Source organism: Poecilia reticulata, chromosome 10, assembly GCF_904066995.2.
Source record: "Poecilia reticulata chromosome 10, P_reticulata-male-v2, whole genome shotgun sequence".
NCBI classification, from domain to species: domain Eukaryota; kingdom Metazoa; phylum Chordata; class Actinopteri; order Cyprinodontiformes; family Poeciliidae; genus Poecilia; species Poecilia reticulata.
The window spans coordinates 23,185,680-23,211,557 of record NC_088839.1 but is presented as its reverse complement, the minus strand read 5'-3'; the positions used below and the strand labels follow the sequence as shown (position 1 = coordinate 23,211,557).

At 38.1% G+C, this 25,878-nt stretch overlaps 1 protein-coding gene across 3 annotated transcripts in view; it reads right to left on the bottom strand.

Moving 5' to 3' along the window:
• The window catches only part of enox2 (ecto-NOX disulfide-thiol exchanger 2), a 209,837-nt gene that overhangs the window by 8,134 nt on the left and 175,825 nt on the right, over window positions 1-25,878 (bottom strand). For all 3 annotated transcript variants that reach the window (XM_081611697.1, XM_081611696.1, XM_081611698.1), the window contains 7 exons: window positions 23,662-23,768; window positions 19,127-19,241; window positions 14,491-14,678; window positions 9,684-9,824; window positions 5,328-5,384; window positions 3,119-3,224; window positions 924-1,009 (listed from right to left, as the gene is read on the bottom strand). In XM_081611697.1, coding sequence (XP_081467823.1) covers window positions 924-1,009; window positions 3,119-3,224; window positions 5,328-5,384; window positions 9,684-9,824; window positions 14,491-14,678; window positions 19,127-19,241; window positions 23,662-23,768 — 800 coding nt within the window. The remainder of the gene's footprint in view (window positions 1-923; window positions 1,010-3,118; window positions 3,225-5,327; window positions 5,385-9,683; window positions 9,825-14,490; window positions 14,679-19,126; window positions 19,242-23,661; window positions 23,769-25,878) is intronic.

The window sequence follows — 25,878 nt, the reverse complement described above, 5'->3', positions numbered from 1 at the left end:
GACCATGAATATTTAATACAAATGCTAAGGTATTCAACTAAACAAATAAAACTGAAATAAAAACCTTTAAAATCATTTGTTAAATATGATAAGTAATAAGAAGTAAATAAACACCCTAAGAAAAAAGAGAGAACGTGGATGGAGATCAGGACATCTGGAATGACGCTCTGTGCGGAAATGAGTCTAATGATGAAGTACATGAACGAGACATGATTGACAATTCCATGAAACACCAGTAAACCCATCAAAGCACTGGTGGAGAATTAGGAAAGGGAATGTTCTGGGCCTAGTCAAAGCCCAGATCTTGATCTTAAGTTGCTGAGGGGTGATTTGAAGCAGACTGCACATGCAGGAGAGAGAGAGAGAGAGGAATGGGGCAGACCTGCATTAGATTGTAGATGGCCACAAGAAACATCTCACTGAAGTTATTTCCACTAAATTGTTTAAACCTTCTAACTTTAACAGGATTATTTCTTTTTGTTAATATCTTCTGTTAAATTAGCTCACTGTTGTTGAGTGTGATTAAATCCTTTAATTTCTAGAAAGACAAAATCACATCAACATAGGAACATTTCTCAACGGAGGACTAAATATTTAATGACGTGTGCTGTTTTTTTGTCGTCCCCTCATTTACCTCCCAGCGGGGGGGCCAAGTGAGAGCATCTGTGAGGACGTCAAACTGTCCTTTAAAGCGATTCTGTTTCAGGGAACTTCTGGTAAATCCATCCACCTCTGTGGAACAGCCTGCAAAAAGCATTAGGGAGGTCCGCTTGGATTAAGTTTGAGTGAATATCCAAGCCCATATGTCAGCCCAGTAGGGCGGACCAACACGCTGTCTGTATAAATGCATGTAATCTAGATTTATACCAAAGGGCAGCACTATTCCAGCGCTCCTCAGTGGAAGCTTTGACTCAAAGTGTTACCTTGGTGTCCAAGCGCTGGAGGTAGGAACAGATGTACTCGATGCTGGCTCCAAACGGGTGGACGTGCAGGAAGGTTGAGATGATCCCTGTGGAGAGAAAAATAATAAGTCATGCAACGCTGTTAACTTCCAGCTTCACGCAACCATTAAACATTGACAAATTACCAGAGGACGTTCGCAGCAACCGTTCTATTTTTTTTTTCCTCAACTCTTCGCCGTCTCCTTGGGCTGAGTGGAAGAGCGGCTTTAAGCGACTTCTTCCCAGAGTCCCATTACTGTTAAAAGCCTCTTGTATGTTGTCGCTCCAGATTAGAAAGAGAGTTTAATGATGCCTTTGATGCTGTTGTCTCTGATCAAAGCCACACTCTCCCCCAGCACAAACAAACCATCTGCCATCAGCTCGCAGAGGAAGACCAGAGGAGAGCCAGCTCTCTGTCTGCGCTCACTAACCACCGACGTAGCTGTGCGGCACACTTCAATACGCGCAGCTTCTGGCTGAGCAGAAACACAACCGTCGCTTGAAGCTTTAAAGAGGCAAAATGCTGCACCAAGACTTCATTTTTGTCACCTGCGGGAGGTCAATCAATACTCGAGCACAAACAACGCGCTCGTCTGGAGCTGCTCAGCTGAATGGGAGTTTAATGGAGCACTCAGATAGAACAACAAGTCCAAATCTCTCTGATTTATTTGGCTGAATTTACCCACTGGAAAACAACAACAACAACAAGAACAACAAAAAAAACTTTGCTCTGCATGTATGCAATGAAAAAGCCTATAAAGAAAAAATGTTCTCCAACTGTACAAAGCTTCCAGTTTGTGTGATTCATCCTCCCTTCAAGTCGGCGCATTTAAATGTGAATAATTCTTGCTTTCCTTTTTCATAAATTAACAGAAACTGCAGGTGTTCCACCCTGTTTTTTGTCCTTCGGTTCCTGTAGTCTGCAAACTCAACCAGGCATTGAGCAGCATCTGCAGCTTACACTCTGACACCACGCTTTCTGTCAACTATGGAGACACAACAAAGCCTGCAGCAGAGACGAGAATTATTCCAAACACAAAACTTTAACACTTTTGTAGTGGTAGGAATGTGAAGCGGTGATAATGCGTGTTCTCTGAAAGGCATAAACAAAGTTTTTACTCCCCACTGCTTGTTTTTATTTCCCCTCATAGCTCAATTTTCCTCCACAAATTGCCTTGCTAACAATAATACATGTAAATATCTAATTTACAAATGTGCCTAGACAGTGGCTGTTAATTCTACTTGTCCTTGATCTGCGCACGGCTCAATTAATTTAATGAACTTCATTAGGAAGGCACGCATCTGTCTAATGTGTCACAGTCACTTCTGTATGTCAGAGTTAAACTAAGCTACAAGTGCTGCCAGTGAAACATCAGAAGATTTTTCATTGGACTCTCAAACGCCTTTATTGGGAATTTATATGTTAGACCAACACACAAAACTGCATAATTGTGAAGTGAAACAAAAATGTTACATGGTTTTATTAATAAATAATGAAAAATGTAAACGTGCACTCACTTTTTGGAGTTAAATTAGACCAAACTTTACAACAAAGTTCTACAGAAATTTGTATTGGAAACGCGGCTAGTGTCGTTTTACACTAGCTGCGTTTGTAAACGTCTGGTTTCATCTGTATCGTCTCATTCAAAAAGACATTTGTGAAAAGCAGACTTTATAGATTTGGGGGCGCAGCAAAACATTTACTAACTGACCTTCCAATAACTAATAGATAGATTTTTGGGGGTAAATAAACGAGAATGATGAAATAATGACCATCAGAGTGACACTTGATCGATCAGAGATGATTAAACCGAGTGGAACAAAGAGAAGCATTCGCTCACCAAGTCACTGGACAGACAACTGGGCATGGAAGTATTATTCGATAATAATCTCTATTATAGGAAAGCCTACAATGATAATAGTCCCAATTGGTATTAATTTAATAAGTTCCAGCTAAACTGAAACCAGTCTTAGTGTTTTTTTCATCAGAAAAAAGAACAGATAAATAAGTAACCTTCATTTTGAGATTTGTTTTGTCGACTGAAGGAGCTAATAAACCGAATCTGCTTAAACAAGACTGTAAAATAATGAGTGTGATAAAGAGCCCACAAAGCTTCAGTTTGCACAGAAAATTGAGCCTGAATGAAGACATTGATGTGAAAGTGGAGGCAGCTTACCAACTAGCAGGGCTTCCCTCTCCGAGTGAATGGGACTTGTTGAGTTTTTCTCTGTGGGACCTCTTTTCTCCTGACTGCAGGACACCACTGCTGAAAGTGTGGCTTCCTGCAAACATGGAAACAGACAAAGAGAACCCATGAATAAATCAGACATCAGTCGCTGATGTAGGCAAATTAAAATAGGATTAGGGCGTGAGAATCTTATGGAAATACGGAGCTGGCTGCAGTTTACATTCAGTCATCATGAATATCGTATGTATTGAATTCCCCATGTTTTATTTAAGGACGTTTCTTTTTTTAGGGTGGTGCACAAGTTAAATATATTTTTTCTTATCCACACATTGAAATAATCAAATAAACACAAATAGTGGTACAGAGAAGAGCCATGTTTATGTTCTATAGCAATAATTCCCCAATACAATTTCTAAACATTTTCCACATGTAATCAAACATTTATGATGTACAATTCAAGCAAAATAGAAAATCTAACCATCAAGCACGAGATTATTCGCCCCATGAGTCACTTTTTGGGATGCTACCTTCTCTGGTAGCATCCCACATCTTAATTAGACAAAATATGTCCGTTCCAACTCGTAAAGGTTCTTTGAAATCAAGGAGATTGAAATGAAGTCAGTTGTCTGATCGCAGATTTTCTATCCAATTTCTGGATAGAAAATCCAGAAAACTTTAATTTTCTTCGTGTGAAACCGCTCTTCATCTGATTTGAATGCATAACTGGACTTACACTGATGCTGAGAAATTAAACGTGACTTAATTTTTATCTTACTATCAAACACTTTACAATTTTTGACCAAAATTGACATGTATTTGGAACAATTCATCTATACGTTCGCTCCAAAAAGAAAAAGAAAATCCAGGAGCATCCAAATAAAATAATTCCACATTATGATACTGCCACCTCCATGTTTCACTGTGGTTTTGGTAGCTTTCACTGGATGATGGGCTGAGTGTTTTGTCCCAAATATTCATTTTGGAACCATCCATCCATTTTCTTTACACCCTTGTCCCTTAATGGGGTCGGGAGGGTCGCTGGTGCCTGTCTCCAGCTAACGTTCCAGGCGAGAGGTTCTGGACAGGTCGCCAGTCTGTTGTAGGGCAACACAGAGACAAACAGGACAAACAACCATGCGCACACACACTCACACCTAGGGACAATTTGGAAAGGCCAATTAACCTGACAGTCATGTTTTTGGACTGTGGGAGGAAACTGGAGTACCCGGAGAAAACCCACCATGCACAGGGAGAACATGCAAACTCCATGCAGAAATCAAACCCAGGACCTTCCTGCTGCAAGGCAACCGCTCTACCAACTGCGCCACTGTGCAGCCTTCATTTTGGAACCGTTGCCCTAAAATTCAAGTTTAGTCTAGACATATGGAGAATTTATGATTACATTTACAAATCAAATACATCTGATTCATAAAATCTCATAATAAATACAAACTTGTGCACCCACTTCTTGATTTTTTTATGTCTAATCATTTCAGCCTGAAAAAAAAAGAAAATGTCTTAAATGTGTCTTTAAAAGTTGAACGTATTCATGTCTGTGATAAATATATGAAAACATCAGAAGGTTTCACCATATCAATCCTGAGAAACAATAAATCGGTGACGGGTGAAGCTCAGAAGGAAATGAAGACATCAGCTATATTTCTAACAAAGTGATACTTGTCAAACACACACATTTACACACACAGCATCACAAAATGAGATGAGCTTTAAGGAAGCAAACAGAGGCAGAGGGAAGAGACTTAGAAGGTAAATGATTAAACTGTTTGCTCCAGATCTCTGACAGGTGGCAGAGAAAAGGCAGAGGAGTTTTTATTGTCCAACATATTACTGTGTGTAATGTCTCCACTCATGCTGTGGGATGCCTGGTGGCCATTTTCGGTTTTTAATCTATTCATCACACCCCGTTTGGATACACCGGCGTGTGGGAGTGCAGACGTATACACATGTGCAAGGCATTTTAGTGTTTACGGCTGCTTTATTTCCGATCTCGGCTGAGTCTGGGTGATTAATTCAATGACAAATGTAGTTACAGCACGTTAAGCCACTTTAGGCTACAATGATCTGTTATGTCAGTGGAGGAAAGGAAGGAAAAGGAGATAAGAAGAAATATGACACACATAAAAACTGAGGAATGAAAATCATAACGGGGAGGAAGGGCTTTAAGTTTTCCACTTACAACAGTCTTGTTGTTGCCGTCGTCTTTGCCTCCATCGCCCGGGTTCGACATCTCCAGCTGCAGCACATGAGGAACGACACAGCAATGAAGAGTTCAGCTGTGCCCAATCAAGCATTGTTTACTAAGAAAATACAGTCCAGAAAAATTGTGGATTTCAAACAGACAAGCAACGCTGAATCACTGGACCCCATATGGAGACATTTAACTAATCTGAGTCAAAACTGGAACAAATTAATCATCTGATGAGCATACAACAGTTTGGGTCCAGATTTTCCTGAATGGCTGCTCTCTAAGAAATCCAACCAAATTATTGGGCATCAAATTACCTTATCAGTAGTTATTTAACATAGATAACAGTAACACTTTATTTGAAGGGGTGTGCATAAGACTGACATGACACTGTCATAAACATGACATAACATCTGTCATGAACATATAGAAGTCTTTATGAATGTCTATGACAGTGGTCATGAAGTGTCATTGGGTAAATAATGACACTTTTAATGCAATGTTGCTCTAAAAGTTGCATTAAAAGTCCATTAAAAATGCCAACTTTGCATTAAATTATCATAATTTACAAAATCATGCAAAGTTGGTACTTTTAATGGACTTTTAATGCAACTTTTAGAGCAACATTGCATTAAAAGTGTCATTATTTACCCAATGACACTTCATGACAGCTGTCATAAACCTTCATAAAGACTTCTATATGTTCATGACAGATGTTATGTCATGTTTATGACAGTGTCATGTCAGTCTTATGCACACCCCTTCAAATAAAGTGTTACCTAGATAACTACTAAAATTGGCTGCTTTAAAAACACCAGCTAAGGGCAGAGTCCCTATAGGTGTTTCAATATTTCTTTCTAATATTTTAGAAAAGCTCTATAAAAATAAATCAGTGAATAGATGGGATTTCTGTGAATAATTTAAGTTAAGAAAAATCCACAAATACTGATGTATTAATGCTCCAGAGCAGAAAACTGATCAAATTCCTTCTGCACTGGTGATCAAATCTCATGACGTGGAAGTAGCCACGTACATTTTATTAGCAGCACCAGGCTGCAAGTTTCTACCTTAATCTTTTGGCAAATTTATTTATGCACATCTGTAATGCCCTGATATGTAAAGAATCAGAACTAAAAAGTTTACCTCAAAGTAAAGAGACAGAAATCTTAAAAGCGACATCCTTCAATGTGTGGGACTGGAGCCGTTGAAGTCGACAGAATTAAATCAAAAGGTGTAGGTAATTAGAACGAACAAACCAACAAATAAATCAAACACAAAACTGTCAATAGCAGCAGTAAAATGTGATAAAAACTGATGGAAAAAGTTTGTTTTGATCGTAATAATAAGAAGGTTAATCTCTGCAATGACCTGCAGTCGAGTCGCAGGAGTAATGTGTGGTGACAGCTTGGGGACAGCAGGGACACTGCGCCGATGAAAGAGAATTGAGGCCGTAAAGAAATATCCTCAACATGACAAATCGTCCCACAGTGTCCGCTAATCTTCAGTGAAACCCAAACCCTAAAATTGATTTCTCTTTTAGCCTGTAATGAGACTGTCTTTCATGATTCAAGTTTGCCAGCATGCAGGAATTTTAATTAGCATATTTCCCTTCAGCTCGCAGGCGTGGGGACACATTTCTTATCAAACTCATCACCATTAACAAGCTATTGACAAGCGTCTCTCTGATAAAGGGAGCTGCCAACACGTTCCTGATTCAGCTCTAGGTTATAAGAAACCCGCCGGCGATCTCATGGAGGGAATCCTCATGAGCCGTGAGAGCCCTTAGTTTGTATTATCAGTTTAAGAGGTGATTTAACTGAGGCTCATTATAATGACAGCCATTGCTCTCATTAAACAGTGCTGGAGGGAACATTAACAAACAAATAGCAGACCACCGGGGATAGCGGACAACACCTGAAACATTAGTAAACATGATGGGGCTACCGGAGAAAAATGACCCCTGACACTTGAAAATGTTTTTAAGACTGGGTATTTAGCATTGCAGCTCAGTTGTTAAACAACCGGGCATTAATTAGTATTAGGCTCAGTTTTGCTGGCAAATGAGCAGCTTAACATAAGCAACACATCCAGTGAATAAATAATGAAGCAGGAGTGTCTGTAAGTAATGATTCAGGCTCCTGAAACGGCTCTGGTTTAATTTAAAGTGAGCTTCTTCTGGACGTTGCAAAGACCAGCTATTAAACTACAACTGTGAGACGGTTTTAAAGCTGCACACCGGACACTTCTGTAAAAATAAGTGAAGTTCACCTTGGACAGTTTGACACGTGTCAAGGTCAGGTTTTGTTTAAAAAAATAAAAAAATAAAAAACACACAGATGCTTGATGACATCACATAAGTCGAAATGTAACTGAGTGTGCCTATTTATATTTTTTGTTTGTTTTCAAATGTTTTTACATATTTTAACTAGTATTGTGAGTTATTTGCAGGTTCTGTAAGTAATTCATTAATTGCAATTCATCCCATTTTAATTGAAAACTATATATCGACAAACTGAGGAACATTTACAAATCAAAACCCCTTTGAATTGCTGCAACACACTTAAAGCTGAAACGCTATTTTAAACTTGAATAGCTTTGCTGATAGATCAACTCCTTTCAGTACAACTTTTAGCACAACTTGGACACAACATGTTCGGTTTTTGAAGCAAAAATTATCCCCCGGTGGGCCAAGAGAATCGGCTTTTCTGTCGACTTCTGTCGATTATGAATGATTCTTGTCTGTTTTACAGGCCTACCAGAAACACATGAATAAAAAAAGCTCCAAATATATGAGTTATATTAATTCTAAATATTAATTGTGTTAAAATCTTTAATGCATTAATATCTACATAATTAATTAATCGAAACTGTGCCGTTAAAGTGCCAGTCCTAGTTTTAATCAAATTCACCTCAATTCTAGTTCCTCTTGTGATATCATCAATATACATACAAACACAGCAGTATTTTTCTCCTATGTGCAGGTTTAAACCACTTTTATTTTGTAAAATCCTGTGGTAGGGATAAAAAATGACTTCAAAGTAAGTAGAAGTTTGTAATTTTAACAGATCTTACATGATAAAACTCTGCACGGTGCATCCCAGAGCACCATGAACCACACAAGCACGCACATGCTCGCTTGCACGCCCACACGCACGCACGCACGCACGCACGCACGCACGCACGCACGCACGCACGCACGCACGCACGCACGCACGCACGCACGCACGCAGTTAAAGAAGCAGCAGTGCTTCGTTACTTACAAGCACAAAACTGGAAATGCAAACCATTAGTGATTGCTTTGATTATTTAAATCATATACTGTGATACAAATATGTAAAATATCAGTTCAAATGCTTAAAAAAGGGGGTTTTGAGATAAGTGTTTGCACCTTCTGCCTCTGAAGCTGCAAGTTGCAGCATCTTATCTAACATTTCCACTCAAATGAGCTGTTTTTAATAATTGGGTCCTGTAGTGCATTGCATCAAGTGAATTTTAAAGATTTTAAGAAAGTCTGGTTCTTAGAAGCAAATCAAAAGGAAGTGTGGGATTTTTTTCCTCACAGTTTTGGATGCTTAAAAACTAATCCATAGGTTTTGTACCCAAAGTGAAAAAGCTTCACCATTTGACAGATCATCAGATAGATCCTCTTCTGGAGTGACTGCTTTAAAATTCCCAGCAAGGCAACAATTAATTTATAATCCGAAACCCACTGTGTTTCCTATTTAAAGACTGATTAATATGTTAACATAAAGAGAAAAATATGATATGCAAATACGTGAAAGTAGGCAATCACAGGACTGGTTCGTGTTTAGTGTGTGTTAATTGGGCTTTTTATTGCTATGAAATAAGAGCAGTTAAACTGAGGCGTCTTTTAAAGAACCATTTAATGAGACACTTGAAATTAGAAAGATCTAATAAGAAATTTGAGCTGAATGCAATTTACATAAAAAAAAGATACAAATTTGAATTAAGGTGAAAATGAACACTGAACGAAGCCAGATGATCAATGACACTGTTGTCAGCGCTTTCCTTCAGTTTCAGTGATAGAAATATGCACAGAATGCATTTGGAGATTTCTTAGTAGGAGCTTAGAAAAATGGCCAAAGTAAGTATCACCACTTTGATCCCCCAATGACCTAGTCCTTTATTTTCTTCCAGGATTTGCATAATCCTGGACGTCCTCAGCTAACCTCTCTCTTATGAAAGCGCAGACTGCAAAGTTTGTTCTCTGAACAAAGACGGTGGCAAACCCACAGACGAGTCCCGCTGTGAATCCCGCTAAGTAAACGCTCCGTGTCGGCTCTGGGGAAAGCCAGCAGAGTGAGGGATGTCATCTGTCACACTGACCTGCATTGTGTGTGTGCTCTGCAGCTTCTGCAGACCTTCCTTCAGATTCTGGACTTGCGACTTCAGCTGCTGTTTGTCCTCCAGGCTCTTTTCCAGCTCTGCCTCCCGCTGCTTCAGTTCGTCCCTCATTTTTAACAGTTGCTGTGAAAACAGAGCAAACATTAAGACACTAATGTTGGTGAGAACTAACCAGCCGTAAAAACACCACGAGGTGTAATAAAAAATTTAAATCAGCACATTTTACACATTATTGTTTACCAGGCAAACTTTGCATGGGTACATTTTTTTTTTTACATTAATCTTAAAATGCAATAAATTAAATAATGAATGACCCCTCTGAAGTAAAGATGGATAGAAAAAAACTTATTGCTGTAGCATGATCTCAAAAAACAACAAAAAATCTGAAAATTGAAACCTTTAATCACGGTACATTTATCCAGGAACAAGTAAATCAAAAGTTTGAGCATAAAGAGAGAAATATCTGGTTCTTGGTCTGTTTGTTTTTGTTTTCTGTAGGTGTTGGGCTTCCTGCAGCAATGAATTAAAAATGCTTTCAACCTTATTCAATTTGGTGAAAGTTAGCTTGAGTCTATTTTCTTATTTAGTCCTCTTGTTTTGTTGGCGAGGAGGAAAGTGTTTAGTGTGATTACTCCTTTTGAATAGTAATGAGAGACCTTGATTTGATTCGTGTTCTGGAGCCATTTGAAATTACTTTTCTGTGCCTTCCAGGTCTGGATTTAATGTTGGATTTGTTGGCTCTTGATTCCTAAATAAACTATTGTTCAACCCCCGAGAACTCACAGGAAGGAAGCACATATTCACTCTTTGTTTCATTCAGTCCAAACCCATTGAGTTTTTGTTGATATCACAATCTTAGTCTTAGCTGACCAAAAGCAAATTCACCAGCTTATGCTCGTGACAGTCGGAAAGAAAGAATTTCACTTCTTAACAACCAGATGACACGTTTAATGGTTGTCTGGAAATCCGATGGTCTCTAACTGGGAACATTAGAGATTTTATTCCACCTTTATTCCATTCTCCTCTCTGTGTGTGGGGACGATGAAATTAACATTGGTTTGAAGGGATGGCATTTCAATTATATAAATGATATGCAGGGTTCCTACACAATTTTCATTTCAGAATATTTTTCCAGGCTCACATTTCTCTCACATTGTGTGTGTTTTTTTTTTAAACATTCTGGACATTTAAAAACAAAATACTATCAAGCATCTGCTTGAATTGTCATCACCTATAAATAATAAAATCACCGTGCTAAAATTGTCTTTGATTTTTACAGTATTCTTCTAGTGGTTTTGTGGCATCAAGCCCAATTTCAAGATCAAGATTTTGAACATAAATATCTAAATTTGCTTTGCAATACATCCAAAGAAAAACAGTGTTAGTGCTTGGTTTGAAGTTTTTAGAGTCAGGTTAAAAACAACAGGTCTAGAAACCAAACGGTAGTAAATTCACCCAAACTTGATTTTTGAATAAATCTACATTCAGTCAGTAAGTTCAAAACAAAATAGTGATAATTAATAAAAAAGTGGAATCAAGACGTGTTGTTACAAATGAAAGATAAAACGTGTCAATTTAGACTGAAATCAGTTCTGCATTATTAGAGTTTTATATTTCAGAAAATGGAGGAAAAAAAGGCTTAAAATTGAAATATTTTTCTAAACCTATCCAGACATGAAAAATATTTAAAGGAAATTTCTTACTTTCCACTTATTTGTGTAGGAGCAATGGATGACATATTTTTGCCACGAGAAAATAAAGAGTCGAGGATTGCTAATTAAAAGTTCCAGGAAACACTGATCAATTAAAAAAGTTAAAGTCCAAATAAAAAATTCTCAAGCTAAATTTATTTTGAAGAGATTGATATGGGTAATAATAATTATGGGACTTTGTTAAAAAAAAAAGAATAAAAAAATTCCTGACTTGGGACTTTTTTACTCTAAATAAATGCCTTTGAAATGAAGGACAATTTTTCTAAATCACATAATCATGATTTTACTACTACAATAAAAAGATGAAAATTACAGACTTTTTACATGTTTTGAGCCAATAGATGTGAAGAACATTGCATATCTAAAACAAACGTTGCCAAATATTCAAAAGCTTCACATTTATTTTTGGATAAATTAAGAAAAGTATGCCCCGCTTTAGGGTGAAGTACGAGAACCGGATTTAGGAATGTTTTAAGAGACAACAGCCTCCAAAGTTATCCGTTGAGCACAGATTAAACGATCAGTCTCCTGTGGTGATAATACTGTTTGCACAATCAGAAACCGAGTGCTTATACTGCCAGATACACCACGGCTGATGAGAGAGGGTAACAAGCTGTCAATACATGCTGATAAAGTTTTATTGCAAATCCAGGAGACTGCGGCGAAACACCTCGCGGACCCGGCCAGGTCGAGGTATCCAATTTCAGTGCATTCGAGTTCATTTAATCCGCTCGACTCCTCTTTTTCATAAACACACCCGGAGAGAGAGAGAGAGAGAGAGAGAGAGAGAGAGAGAGAGAAGGAGAGATGCATGTTGGAAAGGTAATTACTCTGGAAGCAGAAAGGAACAGCACAGCCTTAATGGATTCTCTTCTTCTAAACGCCAGTCGATCATAATTTCCATTACTGAAGAAAGACAGTGGAGAGAGGACATCTGACAAACACCACAGTCTATTTAGTGCCACTTTACTTTTATCAAATCTAAATTTAACAGATACCTGTTCTGTAGGGAAAGCATTGCTTATTATTCTGTGAGATAAAGAAGTGAAACTGCTGGCTTCATTATGTGAACTGAAGAGATTTTCAGTTTCTTTTCAGAAAGTCCAAATTATGAATTACTGCTGAAACTTTCAGAGCATCTATGAAATGGTGACAAAACGGTACATGTTGTTTTCAAGACGGCTTGAAAAAGCAAATGAATAAGAAAAATCTTCATTTTTCCTAAAATATTGATAGATAAAATATTCCCCATTTTTATTAGCTGTAATCAGTGAGAAGCCACATACACAGGGAGAACATGCAAAGTCAGAAATGGGAGGCAGCTCAGGACTTTCTTGCTGCAAGGCAACGGTGCCAACAGCTGCTCCACTGCGGAGCCCTGGCTTTTTATATAGACCGACACAAACAAATAAATAAAATCCAATGGTTTTAAAAATCTAATAAGAAAGTAGAGTTTAACAGCAATGCAATCTGAATATATTTGTGGAGCTCATTTCAGCAAAGGAGCAATTCAAAGAGCCTTTCATGATGAAACAAATAAAATAAGCAAGAAACATTACGATGCAGTGAAAAAATAAAAGAAAGGTTGACATGCATCAATGTTCCACATAGAAACTAAATGTTTGGCTTTGGTTCTGGGGACGCATAACCAGAACCAGAACCAGAACCAGAAGGCCTGAGGGGTCTGGAAGGTTGATACGACAGCAGCAGATATTTAAGGTATTGTGGTGCTGAGCCGTTCAGTGATTTGTAAACTAACAACAGTATCTTAAAGTCTGTTCTCTGATCTACGGGAAGCCAGTGGAGGGACTTTAAAACTTGTGTGATGTGCTCCAGCTTCTTGGTTTTAGTCGGAATGCAAGCAGCAGTGTTCTGTCTGGTTGACTTTCTTGGAAGCGATGTGAAGACGCTGTTGCAGTAATCAATGCAACTAAAGATAAACAAATTGATGAATTTCTCTAGATCTTACTGAAACATGAGTCTTTAATCCTAGAAATGTTCTCCAGGTGGTAGAAGGCCAACTTTGTAACCGTCTTTATGTGGCTCTGAAGGTTCAGGTTTGAGTCCATCACTACACCCAGATTTCAGGCCTGATCACTACTTCATGCTGACTCTTGATTATTGATAAACAACTTGTTCTATGAGTAGTAACTGAGGAGGAGCTGCAGAAATCTACAACTCAGGCAGGAGAACTTGTTTTCATGGTTTGTTAAATTAGTAATCCATCATTCTCACAGTGAACATAGTGGCAGTTTCATTATATGGGCATGAGCTTATTTTGCAAAAGTTAATAAAAATGTCTTTTAATGAGAAAATAGAGAGGGAAATGCCAAATGTGTCGATTCAGAGTGAGGCAGGTGGATGAAAAACAGTCATCTCAAAATTGTATTTGTAGGAATTAAAATCCTATTACAAAGACTTCAAAGTTATGCAATCCTCTGCCAGTCTTTCAAATTATATTCTCATAAAATATACAGAAATGTTAGGAATGAATATTTTTGCAAGGCATCGATTTTCTGGTAATCTGCACGCATCAAATTCATCTCTTGTTTACATTTCTACTCCATCTATGGATCTGCTGAATGCCTCCTGTAATTATTTTGCTTCCTGTTTCCCCCGCCTGTCTAATCTATTAATGTGCCTCTTTCTTACAGGTTGTTCGATTTCTAAACATCAGGGAAGACAGGAGGAAAAACCTTCAGCATTGAATCCTTTTGCATTTAATGGATTTTTCAAAGGTTATAATAACGGCTTAGATGGGCTGTAATTTGAAAAAATAAAAGAATGAAGTAGTTCTCCGTTAGGATGCGGTGCAGCGCTTAAAAGACGAGATTCAAAACATTTTACAAAGGAAAAGAATTAAAAATTGACCTGAAACTGTTTTATTTGCAAGGTTTTTTCCCCCCTACGTATGTCTATGCAAGCCTTTTAAAGTAGCAGCACCCACCAACACTCATCAAATTGCCTTCAATCAGAGAAAAGCAAGCAAAAACAAAGTCCTTGGTCATGAAGTGGTAATTTAAAAGTGGATTTAAATCGTTGTTGGACATCAGGATGGTTAGTTTATGAAGGATTACCTTTTGCATGCCTTGCAGAGCCTGCTGCAGGAAGCTGAGTTGCTGTGAATGAGTGCTGTCCTCCTCGCTGCGGACTGGCTGGTTCTTTCCCTGCTCCTGTTTGAGCAGCTCCACTTCGTTCCTGTAGGCGTCCAGCTGGCAGCGTAGCGAGTCGTTCTCCTCCTTTAAGGCTTCTGCTTGGGAAACACCTACAGACGTAAAAACACACAACACACATTTTTTAAAAATGTGCTGACTGCTATGGGACTGATCAATTTGGTTACAGTGTAAGTAAACAGCATTTAATGGTTTTTATGCTTTGCACTGTAAATAAAAACTAAAAACCTGAAAGTTGGATAGTAACATTCACGTTAAATGTTTTTATTCTCTCGGGTCTTTGCAGGTATAGGAGGTGAGACAATATTTTTATGACAGTACATCCTGAAAGCTAGAATAACAACAAATCTATTTGACAGATGCTTGCTAATAAAAGCCTCTCAGCTTATTCCCAAAGTGCAGACGGAGTCAGAAAAAGATCTTGTGTTTATTTATAAAACCGGTTACACTCAGGAACCGGAAAACTTCTAACAGCTTTTTTCCCACTTAATTCTTTTGTGTCGTCCCCAAAGACAACACGGTGTAAGTTACTGCTACAACGCACCTTTTATTGGGATCAGAAGGACATTTTCCCACCAGATTTAAAATGTCAAAAGACTGGCAAATAAACACATGACAAAGAAAAAAAGAACATTCTAGCATGGGAAGATTATGACTGGAAAAATAACTATTTTATACGAATCTTGATCAACTATTTTACATTTTAATCCAAGATCATGTAATTTTATTGATTCATGAAATCATGTTTTCAAATGTTACTAAATGATCCTGCCAGTAATCTGAATTAAAAAATACAGTTGAAACCAGAATTTATATATACTGAATAAAAAATGAATGAGGAAGCCATTAGTCCGGTTGAACTTTGAAGACAAGACCTTCATTTTTGGAGACATATTGTGTGGTTTAATGAAACTAAAGTAGGACAGTTTGACCATGTTGACCATTGTTACATTTGGAGGAAGAGCTGAGATGCTTGTACCGTCCTGAATGTGAAGTATGGGGGTGGCAGCATCGTATTGTGAATATGTTTTGCTGCAGGAGGAACTGGTGCACTTAAACCCAAGCAAACTATTGATTGGAAAGCTTGTAAAAGGAAACACAATGGATTTGACCCAAGTCACGAAGTTTAAAGGCAATGCTACAAAATACTGAGGTAAAGGTATGTAAACATTTGATTTGAAGACAATATAAATATCACAGAGATTCTTTCACTCTCTCATTACTGTGACACTTATCAAATATAAATAATTTGGGTAATTCAAACTAACCTAAACTAGGAGATTTACCTTCACACAGTGAGAAAAAAATTGTTTTTTTGTATTCTTCTGGTTTCAACTGTGCATGAACAAAACATTCAAATGTCAGATTCAACAAATAGACTCTGCCTCACACCACATCTGGTATTTTGTATTATAAAATGCGTAAAAGAAACATGAATTCTTTATCTATGGGTCAATTAAGACAAAAATAAATCCACATGCTCGCTTCAGTTTCCAGGTAAGTGACTTATTTTTCTGAGAAATAACACCTTTCAAAGAAAATCCTTATTTAGTTTGTACACATGCCAAGGACAGCCATGTCTGCAATTAATGCTGTATATTTGATTTCTTTCATTTGCTACCTTGCCTGATTTTCTCGTCAAGACACCAGAGTTGCTCTATTTCCATTATCCTGAGAATTTGGGCTCTTGTTCAGTCGGAATATTGGCACACTCAAGAAAACAAGCTGCATTTTTATGATCATGAGAGGAATATGGGGTGAAAACGAACGATTCTGGAGTTCTAACCAGCTTAGCATTAATTTATCCTTTAACAAGTACTGGCTCAAAGCTCAAAAGCTCAACATTTCTGTGTGAGACACTGAAACTTGACTTTCTATTCCTCATGCTTACATGGGATGCAATTTAATGTGAGACACTGATCAGCAGACATATGGATCCTTCATTGGCAGGAAAATACTGATGACCTTTTTCTGTAGATAAAATATAAAAGCTCACATGCAGCAGGTGTTCACTGTCAATAAAAGATTTTAAAGGTTTTCATAAAGTTGAAATTCATTTAAATTTCTTATGCCACTCAAACATTTGATTAAGTGGCTAAACAATGCAAACAACAAGCACAATAGATAAAAATGTGCTTCAAATATGTCAAAATGCATTTAATGTCTACATTATTTATTGTTACAAAAAGTCATTTTGCCCTCAGAAAATGAAGAACTGAAAAAGGCCTCTTCCATTTTTGTTATTTGTAATAGGAAATCTGCTGCCATTTAAAAAAAACAACAAAATTTTATACCTATATTTAGATTTTAAATAAATTAAAACTTGAAAGCCTTTGCAAAAAGAGCATGGACATATTCTCTTCTACAGGAATGATGTTTGTGGAAGACTATGAAAAAAGCATAACAAAAATAGATCAATTAATACTTTTCGTGACATAGTGTTGATGACATTTAATGAGAAAAATTGGGGGGGGGGAACGATTAAACCTGCTTTTGTTAAGATTTTTACTTAAATCTTAAATTAAAAAGTTAGTTCTTTATCATTTTTGGAAAAAGTTTTAAAGAGACACTTGTTGCTCCGGAGGTTGGGGACTGCAGTTTGTTTTAGACAAACATTTGGGGATTGTCAAAGGAGTTTGTGTTTTCTTGCTGGATGTTTCTTGATGTGAAATTTTCAGCTTTAAAACCAGTGAAAATAAAAATAAATATTTTGTATCATTTGGGATTTTGAGAAAATCTCTAATTATGTTAAGAAAATACTTTTCTTAATCAAAATGACTAAAAATGGATATCCTAGATCAGAGATTTCACTCCGGTCCTCCAGTGTCACTGTCCTGCAAAGGTTTTGTCATTAATTATTGATTTTATTCAGGTGTGTTAGAGCAGGGAGGCATCCTAAAGCTGCAGGACAGTGGCACTCTTGGACCAGAGTTGCAGACTCCTGTCCTAGGTTGCTCTTTAAAGAAAATAAACCTTGTTATCTCAAAAAGTGGCATTTGCATGCAAAATATCTGTGTTCCCAATCTCCCGGTACAAGTTGCCTCATTAGAAGTCTTTAGTCGTGTCTGGATTCTCGCCGTATCTGATAAATCAAACACCAGGAGCGTGTTGACAATGACTGGAAAGTGTAATAATCCCAGAATGTTCTGTCCAATAACTCTCCGCTGGATATTTGACCTGACCTGTAGAGCAGAGGCAGCAGACAGAGGGAGGCATCATTATTATGAGACCTGCCCGGCACCAGAGACGTCCAGCACTATCAGCTCGCTCCCCTTCTTTAAAGAAGAAGCTTTAAAAAAGGGAAAAAAGCTAATTCGCCGTCTGAACAGGAGATAATCCTCATCCTATCTCTCTGTGTGTGTATATAAAAGGGTATCTTATTAGGGTATGTGTAGGTGTTCAGGAGAGCTGCCAGCAGTCTATCATCAAGGACCATTGGCAGTGTTAATGAACTCTTGCTGGGTGAGTGTGAGTGTCCAGACGGAGCTTGTGTGTGCTTCTCTTCCAGCAAAATGAAGGTTTGAGGTGAAAAGGGTATTGATCTGAGAGCCTCATCAGCTTGGCGAGAGTAGATGTCAACCGTGTGGCCAGATTCGGTTACATAACCAGCAGCGCTATCGACCCGCAGGAATGCACGCACACACCTCCGGGCGCACATCCGCCAACAATAACCGGCGGTCCGTCTTTCTATTCCGCACATGGCTCAGACGCGAAGCTTCGATTCGCTTTGAAGAGGCTGCAGTCATAACCCAGGTGTTTCCAGCAGGGCTTGTTGACGTGTAAACATTCATTCTTAAAGGTTAGAGAGGAGGAAAAAAAGGGGGCTCAACACTTCAGCCTGTTAACACAAATATCAGGACGCGTCACATTAACACCCGTCACCTCAGCCGATCCTGCGGAATCGAGCGAAATGACAAGACTTTGACAGCAGCACTAATCGCTGATAGCTAAATAGAAAGGTTGCAAATGAGCCGACTGCAGCGTTTACATTTATTTGCACGGCAATTAGAGATGCTGTCATATTGGCAAATGGCAGAGATCGGAATGATGAACAGAGAGGAAGAATAGATGAGGAGAGCCTTGCATAAGGAACAGCCGACAGCGACCTTACACGTGGCGGTGAGCGGTTTCTCCACGCTGCTCTGGTGACTACTCTCAGGTTATTGTTATGGGGCTGGAGAGATAAGCAACACCATTAGCTTTAGTCGCTTCAGCACACACAAATAGACTCCTCTGAGGTAAAAAAAACTGATTATTATCGCCCTTATAATCTGAAATATGAGCTTGCGGATGAGGTCTCTGTGTATATTTTTGCTGGAGTGAGGCATGACGTACTCTGAACCTGTTTCTTTATTCGTGTGGAGTTGTAGGAAGGCTGTCAGATGTTTAGAGGATGATCACTGTCATCCCAGTCAAACGCAACCGTCTCCCTCAGTTATTTAACAATCAATGCGTTCGTCCTCAAGAGATCTCGATCGGTAGATTTCCTGTCAAGATGACAACAGTGCTGAGCTGCAGATACGCGCATGCATATGCATACCTGAGTCCTCAGAGTCTTTGCTGTCAGGGACGTCCTCCATATCATCGTCAGACATTTCCATCTCTTCTTCTCGCCTGATGCCCATCAGCTGCTCGTTGTGCATGTTTCTGATCTCCTGCGAAACACAGCGAAAGGAGCGGTGGGTGAGAACTGCCAAGACTCATGAGGACTTTTAAGGAGGTGCTGAACTTGACCGGGTGCAATCACCAGGAAAGAGTCCTCTTCTATAGTTAATGTGGAGCATAAGTTATGAGGAATACTTTAACGCGTCAGAGTAGGATGAAGGAGGACAAAGCTGAATGGAGATGAAATGCTTCAAAACTAAGGAGCTGCTTCTCTTTTTACAGCTCAGACTGCAAATGAGACAATATGGGTTTAAACTTTACGTCCAGTTAGAGCCTGAAAGTTCAATATACTCTATTAGGAGTTCCTTTTTGGGAAGTGGAAGGAAAACGATACATGGATTTCAAACTTTTTTACATTTCAGATCAAAAATGTATGGCTTGCATTTCCCTTCAACCCGCTGTAACAATACTTCATTGAGACAAATTTTGTCTTTTGCATAAATAGAGATGGACCATTTTGCCCATTCATCTTTGTGAAATACTTCAAGTTCAGTTAAATTAACTAGTTTTCAAACCTTATGATAAATTATTAATTGGATTTAGGTGATCGGTTTTGAGTTTTAAGCATTTTGAAGCATCAAACTGAGTTTTCCTCAGGATAACTTTGCTCCAGAGCATGCTGCTGCCACCACCATACTTCAAGAGATGATGTCTTCAGGGTGATGCAAAGTGTTTCTTTTTCTGTCAAACAGGTTTTTGCATGTGTTCAGAGCACCTTCTTTGACAAGCGTGTTGTGTCCCCTCCTTGGTTTGTGGCAAACTAAACATAACCTCTTAAGAGTTTTCTTCTTGCCACCTTTACATAAAGACAATCTGTAGATCTCTGAAGTTTATGCAAAGTTAGCACTGCCAGTTTGGCTTCTTCTTTTGTCAATTTCATTTCCTGCCCTGTTAAAAAAGGAGGTTGGCTATGAAAACTTTTCTGATGGTGGACTGAACAGAGCTCTGTGACATGTTCAAAGTTTAGGTTTTAAAAGCTAAAACTCTATTTTAAACATCGTTACGACTTTATCTTGAACCAGTCTGCTGTGTTATTATGACGTTTGTTTACTAATGTTCTCTAGCAAACCTCTGAGGCGTTCACAGAACATCTGGATTTGTACTAAGATGAAATTGCACACAGATTCACTTAATTAAATAAATACGAATCTTCTTAGGGCAGCTGAATTTTATTTTGGGTTAAACAATAAAAGTGGCTTAATATAGAGAACTTTATAGATTTTAATTAGTAAATAACAATAAAAGCCACATATTCGTTTCCTCCTTGCACTATTATGCACTACTTTGTGTTGATCAATTACGTACAATCCAAGTAAAATACATTAAAGCCTGTGGCTGCATTGTGACAGAAAGTGCAAAAGTTTGAAACTTTTGTAAATTTAATATAATCTGGAAAGATAAAAGACACGTAAATTTAAATAAATACTCTGATTTCTTAAAAGTTGCTTACCGGTAACTGTAGTAAAAAGGAAATGAAACAAAAAAATTTCGCTTTTGCGGCCATTATCACACTGTTGTCATTGTGCGGAGATCAAGAAAATTAATAAAGATTCTCAATAAATAGCTGCTGCAGCTCCAGCTAAGGATAAGAGAGATTCCCACTTAAACTGATTGAAATCACAGTGCTGTGAAAAAAAGAAAAAGTCAAGTGGCGCACAGCTAATTTATTCAGAGCGGCCACCATCAAAACTAAAGCTGCAAAGATTTAACAAAGCATTTTGTACAAGAACAAGCTGATCAAATGACGTTATTTTAGATGATGGTGCTAAAAAAAAATCCTCTGCAACCCATCAGCAGAGAAAACTGCAAATTACCAGTAGCTACTTCTAAAAGCTCTTTAAAAAGGTAAAAACTGACTTGTTTTCATTTTAGAAATTAACTAGTTTTTCCACAAAATCACTAAAAAAAGATTATTTTTAAACAGCTGTGTTAACACACTGTCTTGTAGTTGCTGATTTTTATGCAGCGTTCTGCTTTAATTCCCAACAAGGAAAAAAAATAAAATAAAAATCAGAGGAATGTGTGCTGTTGAAAAGCTTCAATTGAATTCTATAATAATGAAAACTGAAACAAAAAATATCTTTTTTTTTTTTTTGCTAAAGGTAGCAGAGTATGTCAACCATCTGCCAGCTGACGTCACCAACCAAAGCTCATGGAAGAAGTCACACAGGTAACTCCACACACACCAGCACATGAAGAAACAACCCACTGGTGGGCATGAAGCCCACTGACAGGAGGCGGCAGCTGTTGTCTGACTGAGGAGCAGAGCTGAATCTATTTAACTCTGCTGCCTTTTCCTCCTCCCTGCCACAGAATCTGAATGAAGTAACGCACTTCCTGTCGTGGCCCGTCTTCACTCTGACCAAAAGCTTTCAGTATGAGAACCTCCAAGTCTGAGTTACTGTGGAAACAGGGTTGCATCAGGCCATATTTTGCAAGTTAAGGAGTAATTTGCTGTGATTTAACACACATGCGAGGCCACATGTAGCTTTCTCACACCTTAAACCAATTGCTACGGTTTTCTGACCTTCACACGAATCTATGGTTGCATTTTGCAGCTCTTACTGTATTACATCCTCATATTTAACCACAGGCTTTCAGTTGTGTGGAGGCTGAGTGCTCAGAAATAAATGACAGAGAGCAGAAGTAAAGTAGCTGCTGAAGAAATTCGAGCTCTGGTGAGACCTAGATACAGAAGGCTTGTAATAAGATGGCGCAAACCAAAATACAGCAGTAGGGCAAATAAATATGGAGCTGTAAGCCATCAGCATACAGAACCTGAGAAAAGTATTCACACTTTTTCATGTTGTGACAAAAAGCTTCTATGTATTTTACTGAGATTTGATGTGATTGAACACAAAAATCCTGCATTTTATTTTTTTTAACAGATAAACATGTTGAAAGTGTGGCGTACATTTTAGATTCAGTATGCTTACTTACATATGTCTTTCCAAATGTAGTTGGTAACACATTCACTTACTGTAGTGTTTATACTGCCATTGTTTGTTTTTAATTCAGTCTCTTTTAAAGCAAGTTATTGCCTTTTCTCTAAAGATTGTCGGCTGCAATTATATATATATATATATATATATATATATATATATATATATACAAAAATTATTCTTAATTTTTTCAGAATAGTTAAGTAAAGGTGGCAACATTTTATAACATCATCCTGAAAGGAAACCTATTAGAAGCGACAAAAGATTTGAGACTGGTGGAGATGTTTGCCATGCAGAAGGAAAATGACCCTAAACTTACATCTAAAGCTGCTATTTATTTATAATGGCCTAGTCAAAGTCCAGACATAGTCACAGTCATTTTGCATCCAATTTGTCTGAGGTTTAGCTCAAAGAAGAATGGGCAAAAAAGATCAACTAAAAATGCCATTTTTGATAAATCGAAGAAAACAACATGCATTTTCATTCTACAAAGCAAACATAAGCTACTTTGTGTTGATCTATAATTTAAAATTGAACATAAAGAGTATAGAAGAGGTACTCAACATTCGTCACTCATCCTCCCACCGTGTGTGCAAACTGACTTTCACACAAGCTTCTACTTTTCAGCAACAGATGGAAGATAAAATTTCAGGTCGACTGTTTTGATACTTCTGAGAATTACAGCAACAGCTTTGCTTTTCATCACCTACCTTATAAAGAGGGGTTTTAGTGCAGGATGATTGCTGCTTCTGCCATGTCAGATTCTGTTATTATTCTGCGTGCGCGTCTTAATGTGCCCCTAAATTACTGCTTGAATCTGTTTGTCGAGCTGAAGTTCAAAGAAACTTACCAATCGAAATATGATCATAAATGGTCCATTAGACCCCGGACTGCAACACACTCCAGGCCCTCCATTACATACAAACCATCATCATGCCAATTAATGTTCCATTTGGGAGAGTAAGAACACGGCAAGCACACAGTAAATGACAAAAAAAATGCTGCTTGAATAACAAAATTCACACACTTTCAGGTCTCAAGATGCTCTTCCTGACATGTTCCTGTAATCCTGGCATCCTCTGGTACAGGGAAAAGAGCTTGTACAGATCAGATTTACCTGTGTGCAGGACACCATTAGAGATGGAAACAAACTCACCCAGCAGCTTGTATTCCTTCAGAGGGGAGGTGGGAAGGGGTGAGGAGAAGAGAGGAAGAGGGTGGGGGGGAGATGTCTGGACCTCTGCAGTGACCAGACACCTGTTCTACTGCCTTTTTTGGTTAAAAGTACTTACTAGATATCACTGTATTTCTCCTTAATACATTTTAATAAAGATTTCCTTTTCCATGCCATAATGTGGGACTAGTTAAAACATAACAAAGTTGTCAATGAAGCACGAAACAGAAAAGCAGAACGTCTAACTTTTACATATTTTACACGCACAACAGAATGAAACCAAAGTGCACCAACCTCGGCTTGTTTGCGCCACATGTCCAAGTTCTTGCGCTGAGCTTTGGAGAAATGGTCCCATGCCTTTTGTTTGGAAGCAGCTTGGAATACAGACACAATCTGTTCAACTGTGGCGGGATGCAGGGAAGGAGCAGAGACCACCCAGAGACAGAGACAGAGAAAGACAGAGGGCAGTTGGGAGGGAGCAGAGGAGTGAGAAAGTGGAGTCAACTAGGCATCAGTACTCTGTGTGAGCATGTTTGTGTGTGTTATACATACCGACGGATGCCACGGCATCGCCTTACGGAGGGCTGTTCCAACTCACATTTGACAATTTTGAGTAATCACACAGTCATCCATGTTCAATTAATGTGAGACTTTGTCAGATTTTCTGACAGTCTTTGGTTTTCAGCCGCCTTTTAAACTCATTTATCTGACCATTTTCAGAGGAATGTTACGGATTGCACCTTTCTTTGTTAGAGCGTGACTTGTGAATCATTTGGACATTAAAAAAAGGTTGCTAAACTGAAGGGATGTTTTATAAACGGGTGCTGGCCACCATGTGTGTTTGCTATTTTTACACAAAAACTTTGGATGGGAAAAGGTGCCGCTGGATGCTTCTAGCAGACCATGCATCATTTCATACCAACCATTCATACCTTAGAAGTGCTTTATATTCTTTTTGATAATATAAAGCCCTGCTAATAATGCTTTAGTGTTTTTGCAGACTTTGAAAACATTACCGCACTTAGCTTCGCCAAATAAATGTTTCCAGACAAAGTCTAAAGAGCTAATTTACTTTGTAGTTTCACAAACTTTAAGTTGAATAAACTTTGACCTCTGTGGTGAAGTTTTGGTTACCAACTCTAAAAGAAATCTTCAAGTAGATGGATGTTTATATTCCTACTCTTTTTCTTTTTTTTGAAGAGGATTAAAACTGTTTACTCTGCAGTTGTTTCCTCTCCACCCATGATGTGGTGAAGCAAACCATCATGATTATCCTGTACCCAGAATGCATTGCTGTAGAGCTACAGCCTGTAGTTCCAAAGTAAACACTTACTAATCTACTAATGTCCTGGGGTGCTTTTTGACTGAAGCCCTAATGTGGTCAGTTAGGCAAAATCAGCAACAGGGTTAGCAAAGCAAAACAACTATCAAACTGAAATCATGAGTAAAAAGTCACCACTTCCTGAAGCGCAAGGTAATACACTAAACTTCAGTGCATTGTGTTGTAACTAGGACTGAATTGACTCAATATTTTTGTATATAGACTGCATCAGTTTGTTTTGAAAGGGGACTCTGGATGATATTTGCTGTGAATTGGCACTAAATAGATAAACTGAATTGATTATTTTCCTTTTCCTCTCTCATATGACGCCAGTCAAAGTACAGAGCTCTGCTTAGAAAGAGTATGCTGCCAAAATAACTGTGTAAAAACGTGAATCAAATGAATCTCTGCTGTCATAAAGTCGGAGTAAAAATGCAGTGAATGGATGTCAGAGAGAAGCCACTGTTAGACTTTGAACGTGGGCCAGAGACAATGGAAAAGTGGTGCAATAAAAAACCTTTACAACATAATACAGTGAAATTAAATCAGTTTTATGATTATTCTCCATTTTAAATGTAATTTTTTGGCAAAGTTACCACCAGTCCATATATATATACAGATATCAGAATCCAGGACACTCCCCATGAGCTACAGCTGCAAACTGTACATGCTCATTGTTCTATGTCAGGGTTTTGCTCGAGTTTGTACCATTTCTTAGAGGATGAGCGCCATTTGAAGCTGGCATGTAAAAAAATATTTCACACAAGACACTTCTTAATTTTTATAGTCAGTTAATGAATTGACAGAAAAAACTTTACACAAAATTCAGAAAAATCTGGACAACTATTTACAATTTAAAAGATAATAATACTATTCAGGCTCACCAGAAGCAAAATATAAAGAAATAAGGTGGTGGTTTAAAATTTCTGCACAGTATTTCACATCCCCACTGTTAACTTTTATTATGTTTGCTCTGCATTTGCTTCTCAACTATAAATCTGAAATGTTTTAGCAATCATCACACATTAAAATAAACCAGGTGATGCCAAAACGATGAGTCCCAGAGACAGATGGTCTTATGACCTACACAGTGTGGAATGGGAGCGGTGCCAAGTACCGTTTCCTGAGGAATATGGGGTCACCACGGCCAAAATGTTTCATTTTGTGGGAAAAAATAAACTGTGAAACTG